Here is a 24,945-nt window from a genome sequence, read left to right as displayed (position 1 = left end):
CATGATTTCAAGACCATTATGTGGCACACAGCAAGACCCTGTCACGTACAAACAAGCAGAAAGTGTATATGGATTGTATAATATTGGACCTATTTCTCCAATTACCAAATTAGAGAGACCACTGGATGACAGCCAACAAATTTCTAATTCCTCATACTTTTGAATTCAAATCAATTAGAATATGTTGGTAATATTAATTTTCGAATTAAGAGATAGTAAGGAAAAGTGATTGTTACTTCCTGTTATTTTTGTTGTTAGAGGTGGAATTATGTTTGTGTGGATTTCTTGAAAGATTACTTTCTTGCTTTTTCTAGGGTGTAGATTCACTCCTTGTGTTGGTGTTTTCCATCTACTATCCTTTGTAGGACTGGATTTGTGGAAAGGTATTGTGTAAATTTGGTTTTATTATGGAATATCTTGTTTTCTTCTTCTTCAGTAATTGAGAGTTTTTCTGGGTATAGTAGCCTGGGCTGGCATTTGTGTTCTCTTAGGGTCTGTATGACATCTGCCTAGGATCTTCTAGCTTTCATAGTCTCTGGTGAGAAGTCTGGTGTAATTCTGATAGGCCTGCCTTTATATGTTACTTGACTTTTTTCCCTTACTGCTTTTAATATTCTTTGTTTGTTTAGTTCATTTGGTGTTTTGATTATTTTGTGATGGGAGAAATTTCTTTTTTGGTCCAGTCTATTTGGAGTTCTGTAGGCTTCTTGCATGTTCATGGGCATCTCTTTCTTTAGGTTAGAGAGCTTTTCTTCTATAATTTTGTTGAAGATATTGACTGGCCCTTTAAGTTCGGAATCTTCACTCTCTTCTATACCTATTATCCTTAGGTTTGGTCTTCTCATTGTGTCCTAGATTTCCTGGATGTTTTGCATCAGGATCTTTTTGCTTTTTGCATTTTCTTTCACTATTGTATCATTGTTTTCTATGGGATCTTCTGCACCTGGGATTCTCACTTTTATCTTTTGTATTCTGTTGGTGATCTATGACTCATGATCTCTTTCCTAGGTTTTCTAACTCCAGGATTGTCTCCCTTTGTGATTTCTTTATTGTTTCTACTTCCATTTTTAGATCCTGGATGGTTTTGTTCCTTTCCTTCGCCTGCTTGTTTGTATTTTCCTGTAATTCTTTAAGGGATTTTTGTGTTTCCTCTTTAATGGCTTCTAGCTGTTTATCTGTGTTCTCCGGTATTTCTTTAAGGGAGTTATTTATGTCCTTCTTAAAGTCCTCTATCTTCATCATGTGAACTGATTTTAGATCTGAATCTTGCTTTTCTGGTATGTTGGGGTATCCAGAACTTGATATAGTAAGAGAATTGGGTTCTGATGATGCCAAGTAACCTTGGTTTCTGTTGCTTTTGTTCTTACGATTGCCTCTTGCCATCTGGTTATCTCTAGTGTTACCTGCCTTGGTTGTCTGACTGGAGCCTGTCCTTTCTGTAATCCTGGTTGTGCCAGAACTCCTTAGAGTCAAGCTGTCTCTGTGACCTGTGATTCTTGGATCCTGTGATCCTGAGATGCTGGGTGTGTCAGAGCTCCTGGAAGTCAAGCTGCCTCTGGGACCCTGAGATCCTGGTGTGATCAAGGTCCTGGGATCCTGGGATCCTATGATCCTGGCCATGTTACCGCCTGGGAGTGGAGCTCCCGAGGTCTGCTCAGGGCACCGTCCCAGACAGATCGGAAGGAACCTGAGCCACTGGTCTCGTGGAGGTCCTGCATGCCTGGGTCCCACTGGTCCCATTTACTCCCAGTGTTGGGACAGATATTGTGTCCTCCTCACCTCTGATCCTATGATCCTGGGCGTGTTAGAGTGCCTGGAAGTGGAGCTGCCTCTGGGTGTTGTGGGGCTGGCTTCAGAGTTTATGCCCAAGTGCTCAGGGCACTGGCCCAGACCTAGATTTTTATTCTTGAGTGTTTTGTGTGTGTGTGTGTGTGTGTGTGTGTGTTTGGCAGGGGGTGGTGGTGCTTGATGAACTTACAGGAAAACATCACTTCCTTAGGGCAGCTGAGTTTAAATACCTATCACCTGACTGTTGGAATAGCAAGGATTCTTGCAAAAACAAATGTGTCAGAAATGTCTTATGAAGTTACTTTGTATGTCTTAATCCATGCAGAAGGATTTGCACCTTATTCAAGATGATCAATAAAGCATCAGGAAGATAAGATGTTTAGGAAATGTCATCTGGTGGTGTGGTAGTGCCATGTCAGTGCCATTGTCAGTTTCTGGATTTAGTCAGATTCCTTTTACAGAGAACTTACTAATTGCCCGTGGTTTATGTTATTAGTTTAGGGCATCCAGGAGGCAAATGAGGACTTTAGCTCCAGAGAATTTGTAGACTCTTGGGGAGACTGGATATCTGTATGCCTAATATAAATTTCCTGGTAAAGGTCCTAAATATGCATGGGAAGCAGAGGGAAGATATTTTCAAGCAAGAAGCTTCAGGATACATCAGTGGAAACATCATCTTAATTAGATCCTTTTCAATTACAGGCAGCAAAGAGGTAATCTTTCTCAGGCCAACCCAGTGAGGTTTCCTACACACACAAACAACTTCCTGGAAATGGGAAGGAAGAGAGCAGGCCTCAGGAAGAACCATACAGTCCTGGTAGCATAACAACACAGGCCAGTGTCAGTTGTCTTCTCTGGGGATCTGTACCTACTTGTCTTCTTGTCTTTGCCTCCACAGTAAAGGCCAGATGCATGTGAATCCCCATCTTGCCTCTAGGTAGAAAAGATACAGTTTGCTTCTCTTCATTAAAGAAGGAGTGACCTCTGCTGCCAAAACAAATGTCAGCTATTCTTCAGGCAGCTTGTCAACCATGTCAACCAGGAGCTACATGTATTTGGGAGAATCTCTGGGTCCAATAGTCTGTAGCTGAAGAGATGAAGTAAATAGATTGATCCTTTTCAAACTTTAGCATGGGTATATGTAGTGGCTATTCCTGGTTATCAACTTAACTATATCTGGAATGAACTACAAACCAGAATTGGAGGACTCACCTGTGATCCAGGTCTTGAGGCTGGAAGACACGTTTCTGACCTGGATCTTGGCATTGAGATCTTAAGGCATAGTGGCTATGAAAAGCTTAGGCCCAGTGAAAGTAATGTATAAGAGTCACTCCAGTGGTACTTGTTTTGAAGGCAAAAAGGGGTCATGAAGAGCAGCTGAGGCTTGGCACTGTGAGAGGCCATGTAAGGCCATTGGTGAAGGTGCAGCCTCCGTTGCAATTGATGGTCCAGGACAGAGGGGTCATGCAAGGATGTGATGATTGGCATCATGAAGAGAGCCTATGGGAGGCTATTGGTGAAGCCTAGTTGCAGTAGAAGACAGCAGTGTTTTGGAGATGCCAGTACCATGAGATGACCACCAAGGACAGCAGCAGCAGTGGAGTATAGGCAGCTAGAGTCTAGAAGACAGGTATGTGCTACAAAGTGCAGAGCTGGAGAAGTGACCCAAGCCATTGGAGGAATCCAGAAGATTGTGAGCTGATCCCAGACATTGGACAGTTAGAGTTTGATTTTTCTTTTGGTTGTGACTGTGCCCTGATATTTTTTCCCTCTTGAAGTAAGAAGGTAGGTTAGTAGAGTCCATAGTTAAGAGACTTTGAATTTTAAAAGGGATTCGATATTTTAAAGGAATTGAAATTTTAATATGTAAGTACTTGTAAAGATTGTGGGACTTCTAAAGTTATTTAGATTTAGGGAGTGAATAAGAAAGTAAGGGTTAAGGCTTAATAGTGATGTGTTTGTGTGTCAAGTTGACAAGGGGTCAATTGTACTGGCTGGTTTTGTGTGTCAACTTGACACAAGCTAGAGTTATCACAGAGAAAGGAGCCTCCCTTGAAGAAATGCCTCCATGAGATCCGGCTGTGAGGCATTTTCTCAATTAGTGATCAAGGTGGGAGGGCCCAGTGTGGGTGGTACCATCCCTGGGATGGTAGTCGTGGGTTCTATAAGAAAACAAGCTGAGCAAAACAGAGGAATCAAGCCAGTAAGTAACATCCATTCATGGCCTCTGCATCAGCTCTTGCTTCCTGACCTGCCTGAGGTCCAGTCCTGACTTCCTTGGGTGATGAACACCAATGTGAAAGTGTAAGCTGAATAAACCCCTTCCTCCCCAACTTGCTTCTTGGTCCTGATGTTTTGTGTAGGAATCGAAACCCTAAGACAGTATGAAACAACTGAAGAGACTCTTGGGAAATTAAAAATTAAGCTCTTGACTCATTACATATGGGTTTCATGAGCTCTGTGTTTCCAACAAGCTCCCAGGTGGTTCTGATGTCATTTGTCCTCTTTTTCCTTGAGTAGTGTGTCAGTGACCTCTCTCACTGCTGACAAAATACCTGCCGTTCAAGAGAATACAGCCCATCATGCTGGGGACAGTGGCCACATTGCATCTACAATCAGAAAGAAGACTTGACAGGAAGTGGGGCAAGGCTCTAATGCTTCAGCCCTGCCACAGTGACCCACTTCCTCCAATAAGGCTTCACCTTCTAAAGGCTCCACAACCTTCCCCAACAGTGTCCCCATCTGGAGACCAGGTGTCACATCTCACATTCAAACTGGTCCCAGTGGGAAGGAGGGGGTATGGTGTGTCTGTGTGAAAATAATTTTATTTCAGAAGGCAAACTCCACGTGGCAGGCCTGTAGTTGTGAACTGGTATCTCTTGAAGGCAATAACTGAACGAAGGAGCAGAGGAGAAGTCAGCATTGCCATCTGCATTTATGTAAGACTGATTTTGAATGTGGTTCAGGTCATAATGAATAAGGCACCATGGCATCTTCAGACAAAAGCCAGTTCAGTAACTACTCAGGGATATTCTCTGAGTGCCAAAGTTATTATACTTCTGTATTATTTTAGCTCGGTGTGAAATTTTATTACTCAACTTTTGTCTACAGGGATCCTTGAGCCATTGTCGTGTCCCACCTTTGTGAAGTATTTCCTTGTCTTGGAGTTACATTACTTCTATTCACAAGTAAATATAATATAAATCTGATTTGAAACCCTGCAGGGGAAGAAGAGAGCTGTGTGTGTTTGTGTCTGTGCATCTCTGTGTACAAGTGTGTTTATGCAGAGTTCAACCTCATGCACCTTGTGTAGTTTTAGTTTTTGAGACAGCCTTTTACTTGGCCTGGTACTCCACCTTACTGAGTTAGGCTATACTGGCTGGCCACTTAGTCCCAGAACTACAGTTGCAAGTGTGAACAACCTCTGTGTCTGGTGTTTGTTAAATATGGGTTCTGGGAATTGAACTCAGATCCTCAGGCTTGCTGTTTGATTTCCTTTAAAAGAGATCTTACATCTTTTCACCTGATGATGCTAGAATTTGGTGCTAGAGTTTAGGGATGCCACCGTGTGCTTATACCACACCTTCATGGCAAGAATGAGAAATACTGTGTGAAACGGAACACATCACTGCTGTTGAAAACAAAGGAAGGCATGAAGGATACCTTCCGTGTCGAGTGGACAACAGATGCTCCCGGTGATTCCATACGTTGGCGTACACCACAAAGGCTTCCTTCTGTGGTGGTCTAGGTGTCACCATCGGGATCACATACTGTTACCTCTCTAACAGGACCATCCTGCTCAGTGCTGACTCAGCAGTGTGGCACTGGCACAGTGTTCTCCACTTGAGGAAGCACTTATAGGTAAAGCAAGCCTTTGGTAAGAAAAGCAATGGAAATGACTAAAAAGTTGGCTCGGGACAAGTGAATTGACAAGTGGTCAAAGTTTTTTAATTTGGTGCCTTTGGGATTTACTTTGTGCTTCAATGGGGAAATTTTTCATTCAACCAAATTGTTTTCGAAATGAAAATGTCTCATGTTTAATTAATGCCTGAGTAGTCTCTGACAACAAGCTATCCTTATGAAAACAGGTTTTTTTTCCTCTTTCAGTAGCAAAGTATTCCTATTTTACTGGGAATTTGTCTTGTTTGTTCTTGAGGAAATTATTATTTCAAATAATAACCTTTTAGCTAATTTCCCAACACATTGACATTATTATCTTTGAGGCACTATGCTGGTTAATTTTTTGTCAAACTGATACAGTTTCAGGTCATCTGGGAAGAAGAAACCTCAATTGAGAAAATTACTCCATCAGTAGAGCATTGTTTTCAATAATGCTTCATATAGGAGGGCCCAGCCCACTCAGGCCAGTGCCACCTCTGGATAGATGGTCCTGGGTTACATAAGAGAGCAGGCTGATCAAGCTAGCAAGCAATGCTCCTCTGTGGCCTCTGCTTCAGTTCTGGCTGAAGTCCTTTTTCTTTTCCTGAGTTCCTTCCCTTATCTCCCTTCATGGTGGACTGTGATTGGAAGGTGTAAGCCAAACAACCCCCTTCCTACCCAAGCTGCTTCTGTTTACAGTGTTTATCACAGTGACAGAGAACTATCTCATGAGTACTAATAACTGCTTTTCTTGCACAGATCCAGTGTCCCACTTGCCAATTGATCTGGTGTTTTAAGTGCCACTCTCCTTGGCATGAAGGTGTTAACTGCAAGGAGTACAAAAAAGGAGACAAGTTACTGCGTCACTGGGCCAGTGAGATTGAGCATGGGCAGAGAAATGCCCAGAAGTGTCCAAAGTGCAAGGTGAGATATGCTTTAGCAGGAAGGGAATGACGCCCACATTTAAAGGGACAGTATTCACAGCATGGACATGTAGCATGTTCATAACTGTCTAATCAAGTGTGAGGAGGCTTTGCCATGTCATTCTTAAAGAATAATTGTACTGCATGTCAAACTGAATATATGTGTACATAAATAGTGTCTATTATTGTCATTACCATCCATTGCAGTCTGACATTTTTTATCTTAAGATTTACTTTAGAAAACTGTGTGTGTGTTTGAATAGTACTTTTCAACAAATTTACTTTTAGTCAACCATATTGGGCCTAATTTTCTTTAAGAATAATTTTGCAGTTGGTTCCTTGAGACCTAGCACTAGATAAATGAAATCTAAATTATTATAAAAAAAATTAATAATGATGAATCCAAATTGTAGCAAAAGCATTTTATAAACTAATGTATTATTGAGCATGTAATGTTTTGCTGTGCCAAATTCACATCCTATGTATATATATATATATATGTGTGTGTGTGTGTGTGCGTGTGTGTGTGTGTATGTATAGACAGTAAATAGTGTAGTGTGACATTTATGCCATATACTTTGTGACAAGAAGAACTCTGGGAAAAGCTCTTTCTATGTTACTGAGGCTGAACTGGAACTCTTGGATTCAAGTGATCGTCTGTCTCAGCCTCCTCCGTAGCTAGACCTCCTGACCAGCTCAACTTAATTCTTGTTATTGCTACAGAAAATAAGGTTTCTTACTTTTCTCTGCACTATAGAACAGAGCCCATTTCAGTCTTTATCTCTGTGCTGAACCAATGGCTCTGTGAACATTAGTTTTCTAAGATGAGGCAGTTTGCCCTTCACTTGCCTAGCACTCCAGAGGACTTCTCAATTTCAGGTCAGTAGATGCTGAGGAGCCTCTCATTCATCCTACTTCCTCAGGACTCAACTTCATATCTCTGCACAGGCCTAAAACTGTACTCTGGCTCTGAACAAATGGTCCTGCAACACACACTGGAGGATTTCTGAATGAATAGAGGCAGTGCAGAAAATTATGCATTTATGCCCTTTGTATCCTAATCTAACATTAAGTAGAAGGATGGGGGGAAAGGCAGCTGGTGTACTCACTGAGGGCCCTAACAATGTCTGCAGTTTCCACAATACAGATAAATAGCTAAAAGACAGTGGGAAAGGCTGCAGCCCATAAAGCAGGCTTTCAAAAGAATTGCCCTTTAAACATCCCAAAAGAAAGAGCCATGGAGCCACATGATGGCCTGAAAACAACCATAAAGCATAGGTCAGTGCAAGTCATTTTTTATGGCTTGTTTTGACTGCAGACATGGAGTTTTTCCCCTCCCAAGAATGACTTTAAATCTCTATATTTTCTGATTCATTTTTTGTTTATTTGGTGAGGGGGGGACTGTTTTTTAAAAAAATTCTTTTCTTTTCTTTATTCATTTATTTATTTATTTATTTATTGGTCTTTGAAGTCACTACCCCTTTTATTCCTCCAAAGAAACCTTTTTTCTCTTAGGAATTAAGGAGACAGATTTAGTGAGTTAATACTTTATACTCTAAGAGCACTTTTCACAAAACATCCATTAAAATTTACAGATATGAAAAAGGAAGATGGAAGAGTTTTTTCAAAGAATTTTCATATATAGTGCTTCCAAATGAACAACTTATTTTCATGTAAATAGCCTCAATATTTGTAGCAAAATGTATTTGAATTTTGTTTTGACAAAACTTACTTATATTTTTGCATTCTGTTATTTTGTTTTAAGTTAATTTTATAGTATTAATAGTAATTTGTATTTTTTAAGTGTTTCTAATCTCATAAACTTAATAGAAATTTGGGTTGAGAGGGAAAGCACCCACCCAGCACCCCACCGCACTCCCCCCCTCCCCCCGCATCCACTATGTCTCCACAGCCCATGCCCTTCTGAAATCACTTTTAGGAAGGATTTATGGGTATCATGCCTGTTCAGTGTCATTAGTTAACTATGTAACCACTCATTCATTTCTAATGTCAGTAAGCATTTCTATTAACTGTGTCATCTCTGCTTAAGTATCCTTTCCCTGACGTTTGATGTTGTTTACCACACTGAAAATACGATGTGAGTAATATGTACCATGGATACATCTTCTTTCCTATTTTGAACTGTTAGCGTGCACCATTGTGAAGGTAGAGCTACCTAGTGCAGGGTCTCTGTGTTTTCCATATTTGGTGGATAATGTCAGATTACTAAATTCTAAAAGTGGTGAAACAGCTTTCTTCCCCAAAAGTCTGCAGATTTCTGCTGAGCTTTTCTCTGTTTCCTATTCAGAGTTCAGGTATACCTTTACTCATTTGCTAGTTTAGTGTTTGTGACACACATCCTCATATTTACATTTCCTTATTTGCTTGTAGGCTGAATATTTATTCACATTCTTTGGCGTTTATCATGTACTCTTGAATTTTCTGTTTGTAATCTTCGGCGATTTGTGTGGGCTAGGTTGAGGCTTGCTTGTTTACATCGAATTCTATGAACTCTGTATTTCAAAATTTTAAACTTCTTTTATAGAATATTTCTCTGCTTGCTTTTTCTTTTTCTTTTGCTTGATTGATTTGAACATATTTTTAAAAGTTTTATTTGTCTGAATATATCATTTTCTGTCTCTTTGTACATACATACAAGCACACACAAATATTATGTACACATATATTTTAAATACATGTTATTCATATGCATTTGCTTATAAGTTTAAAAAGTCACTGATCATCCAGAAGTTTGATGTAAAAGTTTAATACAAGTGTCTATTTTCTTTCTTTCCTTTTACCTTTTGATATATCAATATTTTAACTTTTAAAATTTAATCTAACCATAATTTATTAAGATTTATTATGAATTAGATTCTTAAAAATGATTTTCCCCAATTGAATCATCTTGGTTCAACTGAATTTGTTAAATAATTCTGCCCTACCAATTAATTTGTAATTCTTGCTAAACAAATGTTACCTTGTAATACATAATATATTGTTAAATAATTCTGCCCTACCAATTAATTTGTAATTCTTGCTAAGCAAATGTTACCTTGTAATACATAATACTGTCTTTGCTGGGATCTCCAATCCTGTGGCTAAGTTTTTAGATAAATTCTATAGTAAAGCTGGTGAGTTCCAGTGACTATGCCTAAGTGAAACACATCATTCAAGCAGCATCAGAATGTGGGTGTCCCTGTGTGAACCTTGTGTGACCCTTGTGTGAAGTGTTTTAAATACAGCAGGTTCTTCCTCTCCTTCAGTTAGCAAAAGCTCCTCTCCCACTGTGGAATGCCTTTGCCTCAGGTGGAAGTACAGCTTCATACATGGCATGGTACTACAAGAAAATTTGACTTATGTAAACATTTCAAAATTAGTATTTATAATTGGTTTTTGGGGCCATCAAGATGGCTCAGTAAGTTAAAGGCTCTTGCCATCAAACCTGTTAACCTGAGTTCAATCTCAAAACTCATGTGGTAGAAGGAGAGATCCAACTCCTTGGACTTGTCGTACATTCTCCACAACTATGCTATGGCATGCTTATAGACACAGCATGCATACACACATGTATATAGTTACCAAGGAATAATATATATTAAAGAGTATAATTGAATCTAACAGACATTACAAATAAGTGTTGAAAGCCTCTCCTACCATTTATGATCAAGACATTTACCCATAAGTAATTATTTTGTATTGAGGTAAATATACAAAAACAATTCTAGAGGTTATTCATTAATTTTTTGTTTTGTTTTTTGTTTTGTTTGTTTGTTTTGGTTTTTCGAGACAGGGTTTCTCTGTATAGCCCTGGCTGTCCTGGAACTCACTTTGTAGACCAGGCTGGCCTTGAACTCAGAAATCTGCCTGCCTCTGCCTCCCAAGTGCTGGGATTAAAAGCGTGCACCACCACCGCCTGGCTCATTAATTATTTTTATGAGACTCTAATAACGTCTTATTAAGAGTGAATTTGTGAGGCTGCAGAGATGGCTCAGTGGTTAAGAGCACTGATGCTCCTCTGAAGGTCCTGAGTTCAAATCCCAGCAACCACATCGTGGCTCACAACTATCCATGATGAGATCTGACACCCTCTTCTGGAGTGTCTGAAGACAGCTATAGTGTACTCACTTATAATAAATAAATAAATCTTAATAAACAAATAAATGATTTTTTTAAAAAGAGTGAATTTGCTTAACCATTTTGATGAATGTCATTACCTTTTTAATTAATTAATTAATTAATTAATATGTATACACATACACACAAGAGGAGCTCACAGAGCTCAGAGAGGGCATCAGATACCCTGGAACTAGAGGTAAACATGGTTGTGAGTCACAATGTGGACACTGGGAATCGAAACTGTGTCCTCTTCAAGAGCAGTAAGTGAGCCACCTTCAAGAGCAGTAACTACTGAGCCTCTTTTCTAGCAACATCATTACCTTTTTTCTTAGTCTTTTTTCTCTTCTCTTCCTCCTCCTCCTCCTCTTTTCTTCTTTCTTCCTCTTCTTTTTTCTTAAGAGACAGTATTCTCATCATGTGGCTCCTGGGTGGCCCAGATCTTGGTTGTGAACCAGGCTAACCTGAGACTCACCGACCTCTACCTGCCTCTGTCCCCCACTTTCTGAATGCTAAATGAACATGTGGAGCAGCAGACCTCCCATTTGTACTTTTGAATGCAGAAGTTTATTTAGTAAATTATGACACAGCATTCTTATAAAAATGAACTTTCTGTTTAAGTTTTGACACCAAAGAAAACATAAGCTTATTTTGTCAGATTCCCCTTCAGCTTAATGACAACACAACAAAACGTAGTTCACGATGAACTGACTTTAATACATGTAAAGAAATTAAATTTTATCGTGTGTGGGAGGGTACTGTTCAATGCCATGCCTAAAAGTTCATCTTGACAGTATATATGAGATTCTAAAGTGAGTTAAGATTTGATAAATTAAATAAAATTCCCACAGTCATCCCACAGCAGCTGGCAAGGTAGAGGCTGGGATTATGAGCATGTGCAGACATACCCAACTACAACTAGTTCCATGAGAAAAAAAAAACTTGTTAAATATATATTATATTCATTTTTTAAATTGTTTTTTCTTTTTGTTTTTTTCTTTCCTGCCCTACATTTTTAAATTGTTAATTGATTTAATTATAAAATAGAAGCAATTGACACTATGGTAATGTAACAACATACAATTATATGTAAGTATATACTATGATATTAAAAGATAAAAATGCAGGCAGATATATACATGTATAAATACTTAAACTTTAAAGTTAATATTATCAATATATGTCCTTTAATTTAACAATATTAAATGAAAGAAAAAAGATATATAAATATGTCTAAACATGCTTACATGTGTATACACATGTATATACATGTATATAAAAGCTTATGTGTCTTCTGGTTTCCGTATGCACCCAGAGTTGATCCTATGCCACAGCATTCCCTATCCAAATACTGTTGGGAGAGAGCTGGTCTCCCAGGAGTGCTGACTCATCTGTGAGCACAGGTGATACCACCACTTCTGCTCAGATTCCTGGCCCAAGAGGGACCCATCCTGAGCCATCAGGACACAGGAACCAAGGAGCAGCCTGGGACAGGAACCTTCTGGTTTCTGTCTGTAACCTGGAGCTGACCCTGTGCCACATCTGTCCATATCCAAATTCCTCCTGGAGAGTACTGGTCTTCCAGGAGTTCTGACATACAGGCTTGCAGGAGGGAAAAGTCACAGTCAGAGAAAGCAAGACCAGCTAACACCAGAGATAACCAGATGGTGAGAGACAAGGGCAACAGAAACCAAGGCTATTTGGCACTATCAGAAGCGAATTCTCCCACCAAAGCAAGTCCTGGATATACCATCACACCGGAAAAGCAGGATTCAGATCGAAAATCACTTCTCATGATGATGATAGAAGACTTTAAGAAGGACATAAATAACTCCCTTTTAAAAAAAAAGTACTAGAGAACACAGGTAAACAAGTAGAAGTCCTTAAAGAGGAAAAACAAGAATCCCTTAGAGAATTGCAGGAAAACACAACACATAATCAAAACACCAAATGCACTAAAAAAAAAAAAGAGAAAAGAAAGAATTTTAAAAGCAGTAAGGGAAAAAGGTCAAGTAACATATAAAAGCAGACCTATCAGAATTACACCAGACTTCTCACCAGAGGCAATGAAAGCTAGAAGATTCTGGGCAGATGTTATACAGACCCTAAGAGAACAATGATGCCAGCCCATCCTACTATACCCAGCAAAACTCTCAATTACCAAAGAAGAAGAAAACAAGATATCCCATAACAAAACCAATTTTATACAATATCTTTCCACAAATCCAGCCCTACAAAGGATAATAGATGGAAAACACCAACAAGGAGGGAAATTACACCTCAGAAAAGCAAGAAAGTAATCTTTCAACAAACCCAAAAGAAGATAGCCACACAGACATAAAAACCACAGGAAGCAATAATCACTTTTCCTTAATATCTCTTAACATCAGTGGACTCAATTCCACAATAAAAAGAGAACAGACTGGGTAGTTATACAGGACTCAACATTTTGCTACACACAGGAAACACACCTCAGTGTCAAAGACACTACTTCAGAGGAAAGCCTGGAAAACAATTTTCCAAGCAAATGGTCCAGAGAAACAAGCTGGAGTAGCCATTCTAATATTGAATAAAATCGGCTTTCAACCCAAAGTTATCAAAAAGGATAAGGAAGGGCACTTCATACCCATCAAAGGAAAAATCTACCAAGATGAACTCTCAATTCTTAACATCTGTGCTCCAAATGCAAGGACACCCACATTCATAAAAGAAGCTCTACTAAAGCTAAAAGCACACATTACACCTCATACAATAATAGTGGGAGACTTCACCACCCCACTCTCAGCAATGGACAGATCATGGACACAGAAACTAAACAAAGACACATCAAAACTAACAGAAGTTATGGACCAAATGGATTTTACAGATATCTATAGAACATTTTATCCTAAAACAAAAGAATATACCTTCTTCTCAGCACCTCATGGTACCTTCTCCAAAACTGGCCATATAATTGGTCACAAAACAGGCCTCAACAGATACAAGAAGATTGAAATAATCCCATGCATCCTCTCAGATCACCACAGACTAAGGCTGGTGTTCAGTAGCAACGAAAACAGCAGAAAGCCCACAAAAACATGAAAACTGAACAATGCCCTACTCAATGATAACTTGGTCAAGGAAGAAATAAAGAAATTAAAGACTTTTTAGAATTTAATGAAAACGAAGGCACAACATACCCAAACTTATGGGACACAATGATAGCAATGTTAAAAGGAAAACTCAGCTCTCAGTATCTCCAAAAAGAAACTGCAGAGAGCATACACAACACCGATCTCTCCTGCCCTCTGGTCTCATACTCAGAAATGTATGCACTGCCCCTCAGCCCCATGCATACACACATACATACACACTGATGCAGATACAATACTAACAAAAATAATACATGAATTAATAGGTAAAAATATGAATATAATCTGGACTGACGTAGGACTTTATTCGTTAGGGTTTAAGCAGAGGGATGCAGATAATTAGGGTACAGAATAAGCAACACTTCAGTGATGTATTCAGAAGTCCAGTGCTGAGAACACTGTGCCTCCCTGAAACTCCACTCGGGGAGTACACTGCTCTTGTCTTTCATAAATGTCACTTCCTCAGATAAACCTCCTCTTGCCCTTAATACCAGATCACGCCCTCCCATTAACTGTTCTCCCATATACTCTCCTTTTCCTCATAGAATTTTTTTATGGCTTAGGAGACATGTTTTTGTACAATTGATTAATATCTGTCTATACTTTATACAGTCCTTAAGAGTAGGAGCCATGAAAGATTTTTATCAGCAAGGAAGTAATTTGTTTGTTGGGCATAGGATACAGGTAAAGGAGGAGGAAGATAGTGAGAGGCCAATCAGTAGCAAAGCTGTACAATGGAATTAGTTATTGGACAGTGTTTATACCTGCTTCAGAGACTTCCCTTCATCATAAACTGAGACAGAAGCATGCATATCACCTTCTGTAGCTTACTGAAAACAAATGCACCGGAAACAAGGGATCATTGGTGCTGGCTTTAAAAAGCTAACATCACAATGGGAGATAACAATCATGAAATCAACATCCTTTTTTGGGGGGGACGGGGGACTATGTCTGACAGTTAAAGCAACTGCGTTTCGCTCATTTGGTTTTTAACTTCTAGTAATTTCCTGTCGATAATAAGCTCTTACCTACTCCCCTTGACATTGTCTGTTGAGGCCCTGATGGTAACTAAACACTCATTATATTTATTTCATCTTTTATTCTATATTGCTTTTTAAGACAGGCTCTTACTATGTAACCCAGGCCATCGTCATGCCTCCCGCTTTCAAGCACTTGATTCCAGGAGTCTGTCACTACTTAGTGTACGTTTTTCTTTGACTGCTTGTTGGATAGTATCTAAGGAGATCTTGTTAGCTATAGTTGTCAATTTGAGTACAGGTTTTGTTTTTGTTTTTGTTTTTGTTTTTTGTTTTTGTTTTGTGGGCATCTCAGTTGGGGAATTGTTTTGACCAGACTGGCATATAGGCATATCTTTGGGACCTTTTCCTGCTTATTGATTGGTGTGGGGAAATACAGCTCGCAGTGGGTAGTGCTACCCCTTGGCAGGTGATCCCAAATTTTTAAGAAAAAAATGGCTGAAAGATAATATGGCCTGTCAAGCCACAGGTTCTTGACCCCCAATAATGGGGCCAGGTATGGGTTTCATCTTGTGAAGAAAGAATTCTACCAGAATTTAGATTCAACCAAACGGTCCATGTTTACTTTCATAACATCCATGATACCATTGTAACAGCGGTCATGTCTTCTAGGTCCATCATTGCTGTAGGTCACAAAATTCCCAGCTGGTACTGCTAATAATTACCTTTCTCTTGTAGCATCCATAGCACCTTCTAGCACTTTGAAAGTTGGCCAGTAGGAATAAAGCTATGTGGTCCCAGCTTGATTTCTCCATGTCCTAGAATTCAAGCATTTATCAGTAGGGTATTACCATCAAGTTCTGGAGGTAACAGAGTGGATTGGCAATAGCTTCTAATATTTGGGAGACTCTGGGACCTTATTGGCCAAGAGTTCCTTCTAAATGGAGACAGTAGTAAAACAGTTCCTAGAGACGTACAGCTATCCACAGAGATTAGTGGTGTCGCTGAGCCTTCTTCAAAGGAGCTTCTTCGTGCAGTAGATAGTCTCTTGATTAACCCTGAGACCCACAACTGTCACGGTGCAGGGAATAAGAGAATGGGACATCTACATCACACTCCCTCCTCTCAAGGCTCAGGAATTATTGCAGAAGAGGGATGTAGGGGTAAAAAAAAAAATGTGTAAGAGCTAGAGGTAGTGGGTGATTGCAGCAAACTAGTGTATTCTGGATAGAACAGGGCACTTACATGTAGGAACATGTGACAGTATGCACAATTCCTGGACAAACTCAAGCCAGACAATGCCATCATGGAGAGAGGAAGTGGGCATGAAGCACCACTACCTACCTGAGGACTGATTGACAGACTCTACTGGAAGAGGGAGAGTTATTCTTGGTTTTGCTTTAAGGGTGTGGCCCTGGTATGTCAACCATTCTCCAAGCCTCCTTGAGTCTTATTTGTATACAGCACAAATTGGACTCAGTGAATTTTTTTTTAAATGAGGACATTAAGTTGAGCCATTAGGGAAGAGGAGAATGGTTATGGAATGAGTTGGGGAAAGAGTATGACCAAAACACATGATATGAAATTCTCAGAGAAACAAAAGCCCATTAGTAACATTCTTCTATGGGCTCTGCTTCAGTGCTGCCTCCAAAGCTCCTCCCTGAGTTCTTGCCCTGACTTACTTCAGAAATTCATTCCCTGAGAGTGTAAGCCAAATAGACCCTTTTCTCACCAAGTTGTTTTTGATGTGACATGATGTTTGTCACATCAACAGAAATCAGAAAATACATCAGCCTCTGGGCAGTCCCTTCTATGTCTGTAGGCTACCTTTCTGTCAGCTGTAACTTTATATTGGAAACTACAACAATATTAGATTCTGTTCTTAGTTCTATTGTATTTAATAGTTGAGATTTTATTTAAGGGATGATTTTTTTAAATTGTTAAAATTAATTAAGGGTTTACAAAATCAATATCATATCATGAAACAAGTATTACATTTTCTTTGCCTGTGCGATCACTTCAGGAAAAAGGTGTCCCAATAATGACATATATTTGTTACAGTTACAACTCAGAGCTCGAACTACTTCTATTCTTCCTGAAGTTTTCTTCTTTCTTTATTGAGAGAAATAAAACCCACTTGATTTATCTTTTTCTTAAATAGCTAGCTTCCAAGGCGTTACACCATCTGGTATGTATATTCCTTTGTTATGCTTTGAAGATATGGAGACTGCTTTCCTATTCTAAACTGGACATATTACTTCGAGGTTTCTTTCCCAACTTGGGATTTCTTAGTACACTTTTTAAAAAAATGTCCACCACTGTCCATTTGAATCTTACATTCCTATAGCTCAGTGTTTTCTCAAGTTACAGGCAAAGGAAAGGGACAGAGAAGCCAGCATTTGGAGGCAGGTTTCTCTTTACCCTCACATATTATTTACTTTATAATTAGATAAGAATCTGAAGCTTATATTATTTGTATTCGATAGATGAAAACTAGCTGAGGGTTTGTACTGAGGGGGGTGAACTGTGATGTCATGAGATTTTTCTTCAGTTTTCTCATACAGTTACTCTTCCTTCTAATTCATTCTCCCAGATCCCAAACACCATTTGAGGTAAATATATATACAAATCTATACCTTTTTATTTATTTCATGTGTATGAGTATTTGACTTCAAATATCTATATACCATGTGAATACCTGGTGCTTATGGAGGCCAGAAGAGGGCATCAGGTCCTTTGGGACTGGATTTACTGATGGTTTTTAGCTGTCAGGTCGGTACTAGAAACTGACCCAGGTTCCTCAGGAAGAGCAGTCAGGGCTTTTTTTTTTTTTTTTTTTTTTTTTTTTTTCAAATGGCACATTGAAATGTTCACTTTTAAACTACCTCTGACTTTTTTGTGTGTCATAAAGTGGAGTATAAAAACATATTACCAATACTGATAAAATTAGAAATCTAGATATAACTCAGAACTCATGCTCTGGACACTCTCCCAAAGCTCTGGGTTTTTTTTTTGTTTTTTTTTTTTTTTTTTAATTAGATATTTTCTTTATTTACATTTCAAATGTTATCCCCTTTCCTGGTTTCCCCTCCAAAGGCCCCCTATCCCATCCCCACTCCCCCTGCTCCTCCACCCACCCACCCACTTCCACTTCCCGGTCCTGGCATTTCCCTATACTCAGGCATCCAGCCTTCTTAGGACCAAGGGCCGTGCCTCCCATTGATAACTGACAAGGCCATCCTCAGCTACTTATGCAACTAAAACCATGGGTCCCTCCATGTGTACTCTTTGGTTAGTGGTTTAGACCCTGGGAGCTCTGGGGGGTGCTGGTTGGTTCATATTTTTTGTTCTTCCTATGGGGTTGCAAACCCCTTCAGCTCCTTGGGGCCTTTCTCTAGCTTCTCCATTGGGGACCCTATGCTCAGTCCAATGGTTGGTTGAGAGCATCCACCTCTGTATTTGTCAGGCACTGGCAGAGCCTCTCAGGAGAGAGCTATATCAGGCTCCTGTCAGCGAAGATGCTCCAACATGTAATAAGGACACATACTCCACTATGTTCATAGCAACCTTATTTATAATAGCCAGAAGCTGGAAAGAACCCAGATGCCCCTCAACAGAGGAATGGATCCAGAAAAATGTGGTACACTTGCACAATGGAGTACTACTCAGCTATTAAAAAGAATAAATTTATGAAATTCTTAGGCAAATGGATGGAACTAGAAAATATTCTGAGTGAAAAACAATCACAAAAGAACATACATGGAATGCACTCACTGATAAGTGGATATTAGCCCAGAAGCTCGGACTACCCAAGATACAGTCCACAGACCACAGGAAGCTCAAGAAGACGGAAGATCAAAGTGTGGATACTTCAGTCCTTCTTAAAAGGGGGATCAAAATACCCATGGAAGGGGATACAGGGACAAAGTGTGGAGCAGAGACTGAAGGAAAGGCCATCCAGAGACTGCAGCCAGGACTCTTAACCACTGAGCCATCTCTCCAGCCTCAAGATTCTTTTAAAATAAGAGTTTAGTGTTGCATCTAGAGCAAAATATCAGTTGGTAACAATCACACAGAAATAACAATGTAGTTTTTTTTCCTGATTAATAAAGTAAACATTTCTTAATGAAAGATAAAATTTTGTACACTGACCTGTGCTGATAAAATTTTTAAATGGTTGAATGTTTATTCTTTTATTTTTATTCAATCTTTTGACTAAATGAGATCTACACCAAAATTAAAAACTAAGTTCTATTTTTACTTTTTAGGTATTCTATATTTTATTGAGTTATATGTAAATAACTTCAGGAATATTGATTCTGTTTTATTGTTATGTATTGTAATATTACATTTAATTTTATATTAATTATGAGATGTTAAATGAAATAATTAGTTCTTTATATTATGGACACAAAAATGTTTTGCTTTTCATTTCTGTCTACTACAATGGGACCTTAATATCAAACTCCTATAGTAGCTAGTACCCGGGAGGCCTTGTATCAGATTTTATTTACAGTTTACATGTGTCCTTCAAGAGGGACCTTCAGATAATTGATAGGCTGCATCCACTGCTATGGGATAGCATATACAAAGAGAAACTGTATACAAAGAGAAAGGGGAAGGTGACCAGTAGCAAGGATCATCAGCTTTGAGTTAATAGGGACCCTGAAAGGTAACTGCTCATATGCCCTTGACCACATACCACTAACCCTGTGTACCTGAGGAGAAAAGAGTAGAGTCACAAGTGAAATTGTAGATTCTGGTAACAACTTACCTGCTAAGTATCAAACAACAAACTCTGGCAGGTTTGACTCTTTGTTCTAATTATAAAATTCCTAACTACGTTAAAATATTCCCCAGTGTGCATTTCTTAAAGCCACGTTACAGGATCATAATGATAAAACCAATATTGGGAACCTTATAAATATGATTATAAACAAATTGAAAACTTCACTTCAGGGATGCTCATAAGACTTTTAATTTGGTAAAACCGATCTATTTTACTTGACATATTTTACTTTTTAAACACATTAATTGCATATCCTTCTATTTGTCCCTTTATCCAGATCCATATCCAGAGAACAGAAGGGTGTGACCATATGACTTGTTCACAGTGTAACACTAATTTTTGCTATCGATGTGGAGAGAGATACCGCCAGCTCCGGTTTTTCGGAGACCACACATCAAACCTCAGTATATTTGGATGCAAATATCGCTACCTCCCAGAGAGACCTCATTTAAGAAGATTAGTTCGAGGGTCAGTCTGTGGTAAGTAGCACACATGATTGCTCTCAGGTGCCTCCTTAGGATCTGAGGAAGGGCAATAGCGTGAGAATATCAGCCATGAGAATCTCCAGGGCTTGCTATGGACCAGGGGTTCTAGTAGGTCCTTTACCAAAGAGTGAGAAGAGAATCACTCCTTTTATGAACAAAATTGAAAAGTTAAGGTTGTTAACATGACATTGTTTCATGATCAGCGCTTCTGAAACCCTGGGAAAGGCAATTGTTGACAAGAAGAATGTATGGACTTAACAGGTATCTAAACACAAGGATGTGCTGTTGATTGTCTATAGAATATGAAATGGGACAATGATGAGAAAGCACACACATCCCAAAGAAATAAACAAATAAAACAGTAAATCTTAAGACACAATCAATGGTAGATTGTCATAGCAGAAATTAAACAAAATTTTAAATTAAAAATGTTTAAATAAGATATAATTTATGGTTGTGAAAAAATTATATTTGATTATTGAAAATGATGTTCTAAAAGAATTGTTACTGATCTTGGAATAGGAGAAAGTGTGCTTATTCCAGTCAAAATCATCTTTAGAAGTCCATGTCCTACACTGTCAAGTTTATTCCTCCTAAAGGACAGACATTTGCTCCTTGAACTCCGTAATGGTTGGGAAGAAAATGTCAGTGCTATTATTACTTGACAGTTATGTTCTGATGCACTGAAGAAAATGTCTTGGTGGATACTTTAAGAGGATGTATTACTAAAGAGATTAAGCTGTACGTTTAAAATGTGTAACCCTTTGTACTGTATTCTAGATTCTTCCACACAGCTCGATGGATACACACGCCCTTGTTCAATAAGATTTCATGTCACTTAACTGAGTTTTGTTATTGTGTAAAGCAAAAGAAAAAAACATATGTCTGGGCATTATGTTAAATGGACAACAATTCGTATCTAAATACTAGGTATTAAGTAATGTTAAAATTGATATTTAAAACTGTATTTTTTATATCTAGTCATCCAATTCCAAACTGTTTTCTATGAATTAAAAAAGTTAATTTTTTCCTGCCAAACTCCCAACAAATGGCTGAATTATCTTTCCTTCATTGGTCAATGATCATAACTTGTAGATGGTATTGCTATGTAATTCTTAAGTAGCTGTGTGACTACTGCAGACGTTCTGTTCCCTTCACACTCTTTGTGACATTTCGTTTGTACGGTTATGTCAAAAGTCACAGCACACTAACAAAACATAAGTAACTATCCTGTTTTTGTCTATGTTGGAGCCTTTTAGAGACATAGGGAGTCCTCTAGTGGCTTCTGGGCTGCAGTTACATGTAACAATGATGATTATTATCACAGATCAAATATTCATTCAGCAGAGAAACCGCTGGTGCTGCCAAGCGTGCTGTGCCTGCCAGCACTGAGCTGTCTTACAATGCTTCCTGTTAACATTTGTTTCAGTGATCCACTTGGGTAACTTCCAGCACTTCACTTACGCAGTGGGAAGTTCCTCTAGCAATTGTCTTCAGGCATCCCATTTGCAGTTCAGTCTGTTAGACATTCATATGATGTCCCTCTTTATCTAGCAAGTAAATAAAACATTGTTCATAGACATGGGGCTGGTCAGACACCCTCTCTGATCCCTACTGGCTGTCTAACTTTCTGAGCTCAATAGATTATCCTCTGAGTCACTCCATTCTTAATCGTTCAGCATTTTAAATGTTGAAAGTAGGAGAAATCTAAAGGAAAAGCACAGAGACTGAAGTGCATCAGTGAGAAGGATTATAGTCTATTTGGGTATAAATAGTAAGGGACCTGTGGCTACACGACATCTGCCCATGGCTTTGTGGCACTGTATACCATGTATCAGTTCTATATTTGCCCTTAATTGTTCTTGTGCTTCTTTAAGAATTACTGTAACTGCTCTGTAACTCAGCAGTGAGAGCCTTTAATTCTTATACTTTTGTTTTCCAGCTGGAAAGCTCTTCATTGCGCCTCTCATCCTGGTTTTGGGATTGGCACTAGGGGCCATAGCAGTTGTAATCGGTAAGACACATGACATATTTGAGATTAGAATTCTCCCATGGCAGTAGAGACCATGTGAGTGTACAAGTGGTGGTGTGAGTCAGTCAGTTTGTGTGGTTTCTGCTCTGCCTTGCTTCAAACAGCCATGCAGTTCAGGGCATATAAGTCAGAGGAACATGTTTCCTACAGGATGTGTTTATGAGACTTTAGTATATAAGCATATCTATTAAAGGAGTGGTTCTCAAACAGCATGATACAGCTATTCTGTAGAGCTGTTGCAGACACACATTACTAGATCCTACTGTCAGCTTCTAGCACAGTGTGCTGGCTGGATCCATGAGTTTACATTTCTAAAATGGTCCAGATGCTACTAATGCTATTAGTCCATTGGCTGCTCTTTGAGAAGCAGTCCTTTAGAAATGTCAACTTAAACGTTCTGGATAGAAGCTACATTGATCATTATTCCCTATAGAAAATGGGGTGCTTTTGCTGAATTAAATGATTTTCCATGTGTAAACTTCTCTTTATAGATAGTGAATGTGTGGGGAAGAGAGAATTACAAAATATCTTACATTGAAGTCATTAGAGTCAGTTGGGACTTTATAGTACAGATGTTATTATCTGTGCTGTCAAGTAGAGGAATTTATGTCTCATTAAGGCCTCAAAATTGTTAGAACCACATGTATGTTCTTATATAAAATGTATGCCAACCAATAATGAAATAAATATTATAGTGTACAAATTATAGGATTGTGACAATAAAGACATGGACATAAGGCTAGATGGTTTCCTAGAAAACATTGGCTTTGTTGTGCTGGTGGTTTTTTAATTAGACTTGTATGACTGAAGGTGATAAAGGGGTCAAAGGACTACAGGGAAATAGAAAGAATGAAGTCGTATAGAAAACACATCCCATACTAATTTTATGTTTGTGAACTATTAATAATTATTGTTGTAAATTAGTTTGTAAATAAGTAAAATTGGGAAAATTTAAATATATATGTATGTACATATATATGTGTACACAGATATACATACACAAACACACACACACACACATACCTCAGCACTTTCCTCCCTAATTGCCTTCGTTTCTTTTCAATCTCTAGGTTTATTTGTATTTCCTATATATTGCCTTTGTAAAAAACAGAGAAAGCGATCACGGACAGGTATGCACTGGTAATCCACAGAGGATTTCACATGCTGTCAGCCGGTACCGGGAGGAGCCGTGCAGGATGGTGCACTTGTCTGTGAGTTGGATCCTTAAAACTACCTAGAGGAACTTCTGCCATCTTGTCTCCTGTGGTTCTCTGCAGACCACAGTGCCTCTAGCTACGGTGCACTCCCAACATGGCATCCTGTCTTTTCCTTAAGCAGATTGCTGCTTTTTAAAAAAAAAAAAAATGGTCACTTTCGTTCACTATATACATTTATATAGTAACTCTCACCTTTGTGGTTCTTGGAAGAACATGTTTTGAGAACAGGATATTCTCAGATGTCTTTTGAGGATACCTCACCTGGAGTGTTATTTGGATTGTCTGAACCTTGTGCTTCCCCCGGGCTGTCTCTGAGACATGGTATGCATAGCTGAATCCTGCCTGTCTCAACAAACAAGGCCACTTTTCAGAAGATAAATCAAAGTTCACCAAATGTACCTAATTACCATCTGTAACCCAAATGGTATCGTTGTTTTGGTTTTTGGATACTGTAATTGCTTTTAAAAAAAATGTCAGCACCCAGAGGGAATTAATGAAACTAAATTAATGAAAAGAACCATGAGTTACTGGTCCGTATATAAGGATGTGAATGTGTGTATATAAACACGTATTAAACCAGGCTCCATAACCATGTGCTTGCCTATTTCCATGTCTATTTTCATAGAACCTTTCAGCCTTGATGGTTATTTTTGTGGGCCTAACTTGGTAATGTACTGAATTAAAGCCAATGTCAACAACAGATTGTTTCCATGGTAACTGTCTGTTTCTTGCTCTTCCTATGGTCACATGCACACACAGCATTGTATGTGATGTCACTCTGACACATACCAAACATTGTAAACTGACAAATCCATACGGATGGTTTCAGAAAGTCCCAAGTTTCCAACAGTTGCTCTTTTCAGATTCCTTGGATTTTGACACACATTTTTTAGCCTGTCCTGGGATTATTTAATAAAGAAAAAAATATTTTGCTTTGAAGAAAAGTGCTTAAACTGTTAATTTAATTCTCATTCTGCTCATTATTTAATTACCACCTTATAATCCTAGATAATTCTGCTTTAGGTCAAGTTTTTAAAAATTATTGAATGTTTCCTCTCCTGTCATTTTTTTTATTTGTCCTCAAGTTTTTTACAAAAATAAATACTAGTTTTGGAGGGTTTTTACCCATGTTTACTTTGTGGGTACATGATTTGTTGATATCTCCTTATAGAGAGACAACGTGAAAACAGCTTTTTATATACATAGTTTCTTCAAAACATAAACTGCTTTTCGAGAAGGAAGCAAATGAAAATATTTTCAGGAAGTTCTTTTGAGTAAGGAAATGTAATTTAACAGCACAGCTCTATTTCTCTGCTTTCATCATTCAGTTTATTAAAACAAAGAAGGGATGCAGAGATGCCTAAACTTTCCATTTATCCCTTAGTTCTCAAAATTATCTGGTTACCATAAATGTAACCATGTTTGGCTTGACGTAGACACTCACATTTATATGGCTATTTCATGGTTTCAGAAACCAGAGAGTAAGAACTTTATACCCTTGTGTTTCACTGGAAAAGTCCATGTCGGTGAAGGACAGTCCAAGTTTAAGCTAGCATGGTGGCATTCCTTCTGAGCAATTGTGACGAGCTGCTGTGGACTGAGTGCAGC

General features: G+C 38.6%; 1 protein-coding gene across 1 annotated transcript in view; it reads left to right on the top strand.

Moving 5' to 3' along the window:
• Positions 1-24,037, top strand: part of Rnf217 (ring finger protein 217) — a 110,369-nt gene extending 86,332 nt beyond the window's left edge. The window contains exons 3-6 of the mRNA XM_021174324.1: positions 6,427-6,591; positions 19,881-20,082; positions 22,031-22,102; positions 23,191-24,037. Of these exons, the coding sequence (XP_021029983.1) occupies positions 6,427-6,591; positions 19,881-20,082; positions 22,031-22,102; positions 23,191-23,264 (513 nt within the window). The 3' untranslated portion in view covers positions 23,265-24,037. The remainder of the gene's footprint in view (positions 1-6,426; positions 6,592-19,880; positions 20,083-22,030; positions 22,103-23,190) is intronic.
• The last annotated feature ends 908 nt before the right edge of the window (positions 24,038-24,945 follow it).

This window comes from Mus caroli, chromosome 10 (genome assembly GCF_900094665.2).
Source record: "Mus caroli chromosome 10, CAROLI_EIJ_v1.1, whole genome shotgun sequence".
Taxonomy (NCBI): Eukaryota; Metazoa; Chordata; class Mammalia; order Rodentia; family Muridae; genus Mus; species Mus caroli.
The sequence above is the reverse complement of the archived record's forward strand: the minus strand, read 5'-3'. Positions and strand labels throughout refer to the sequence as shown.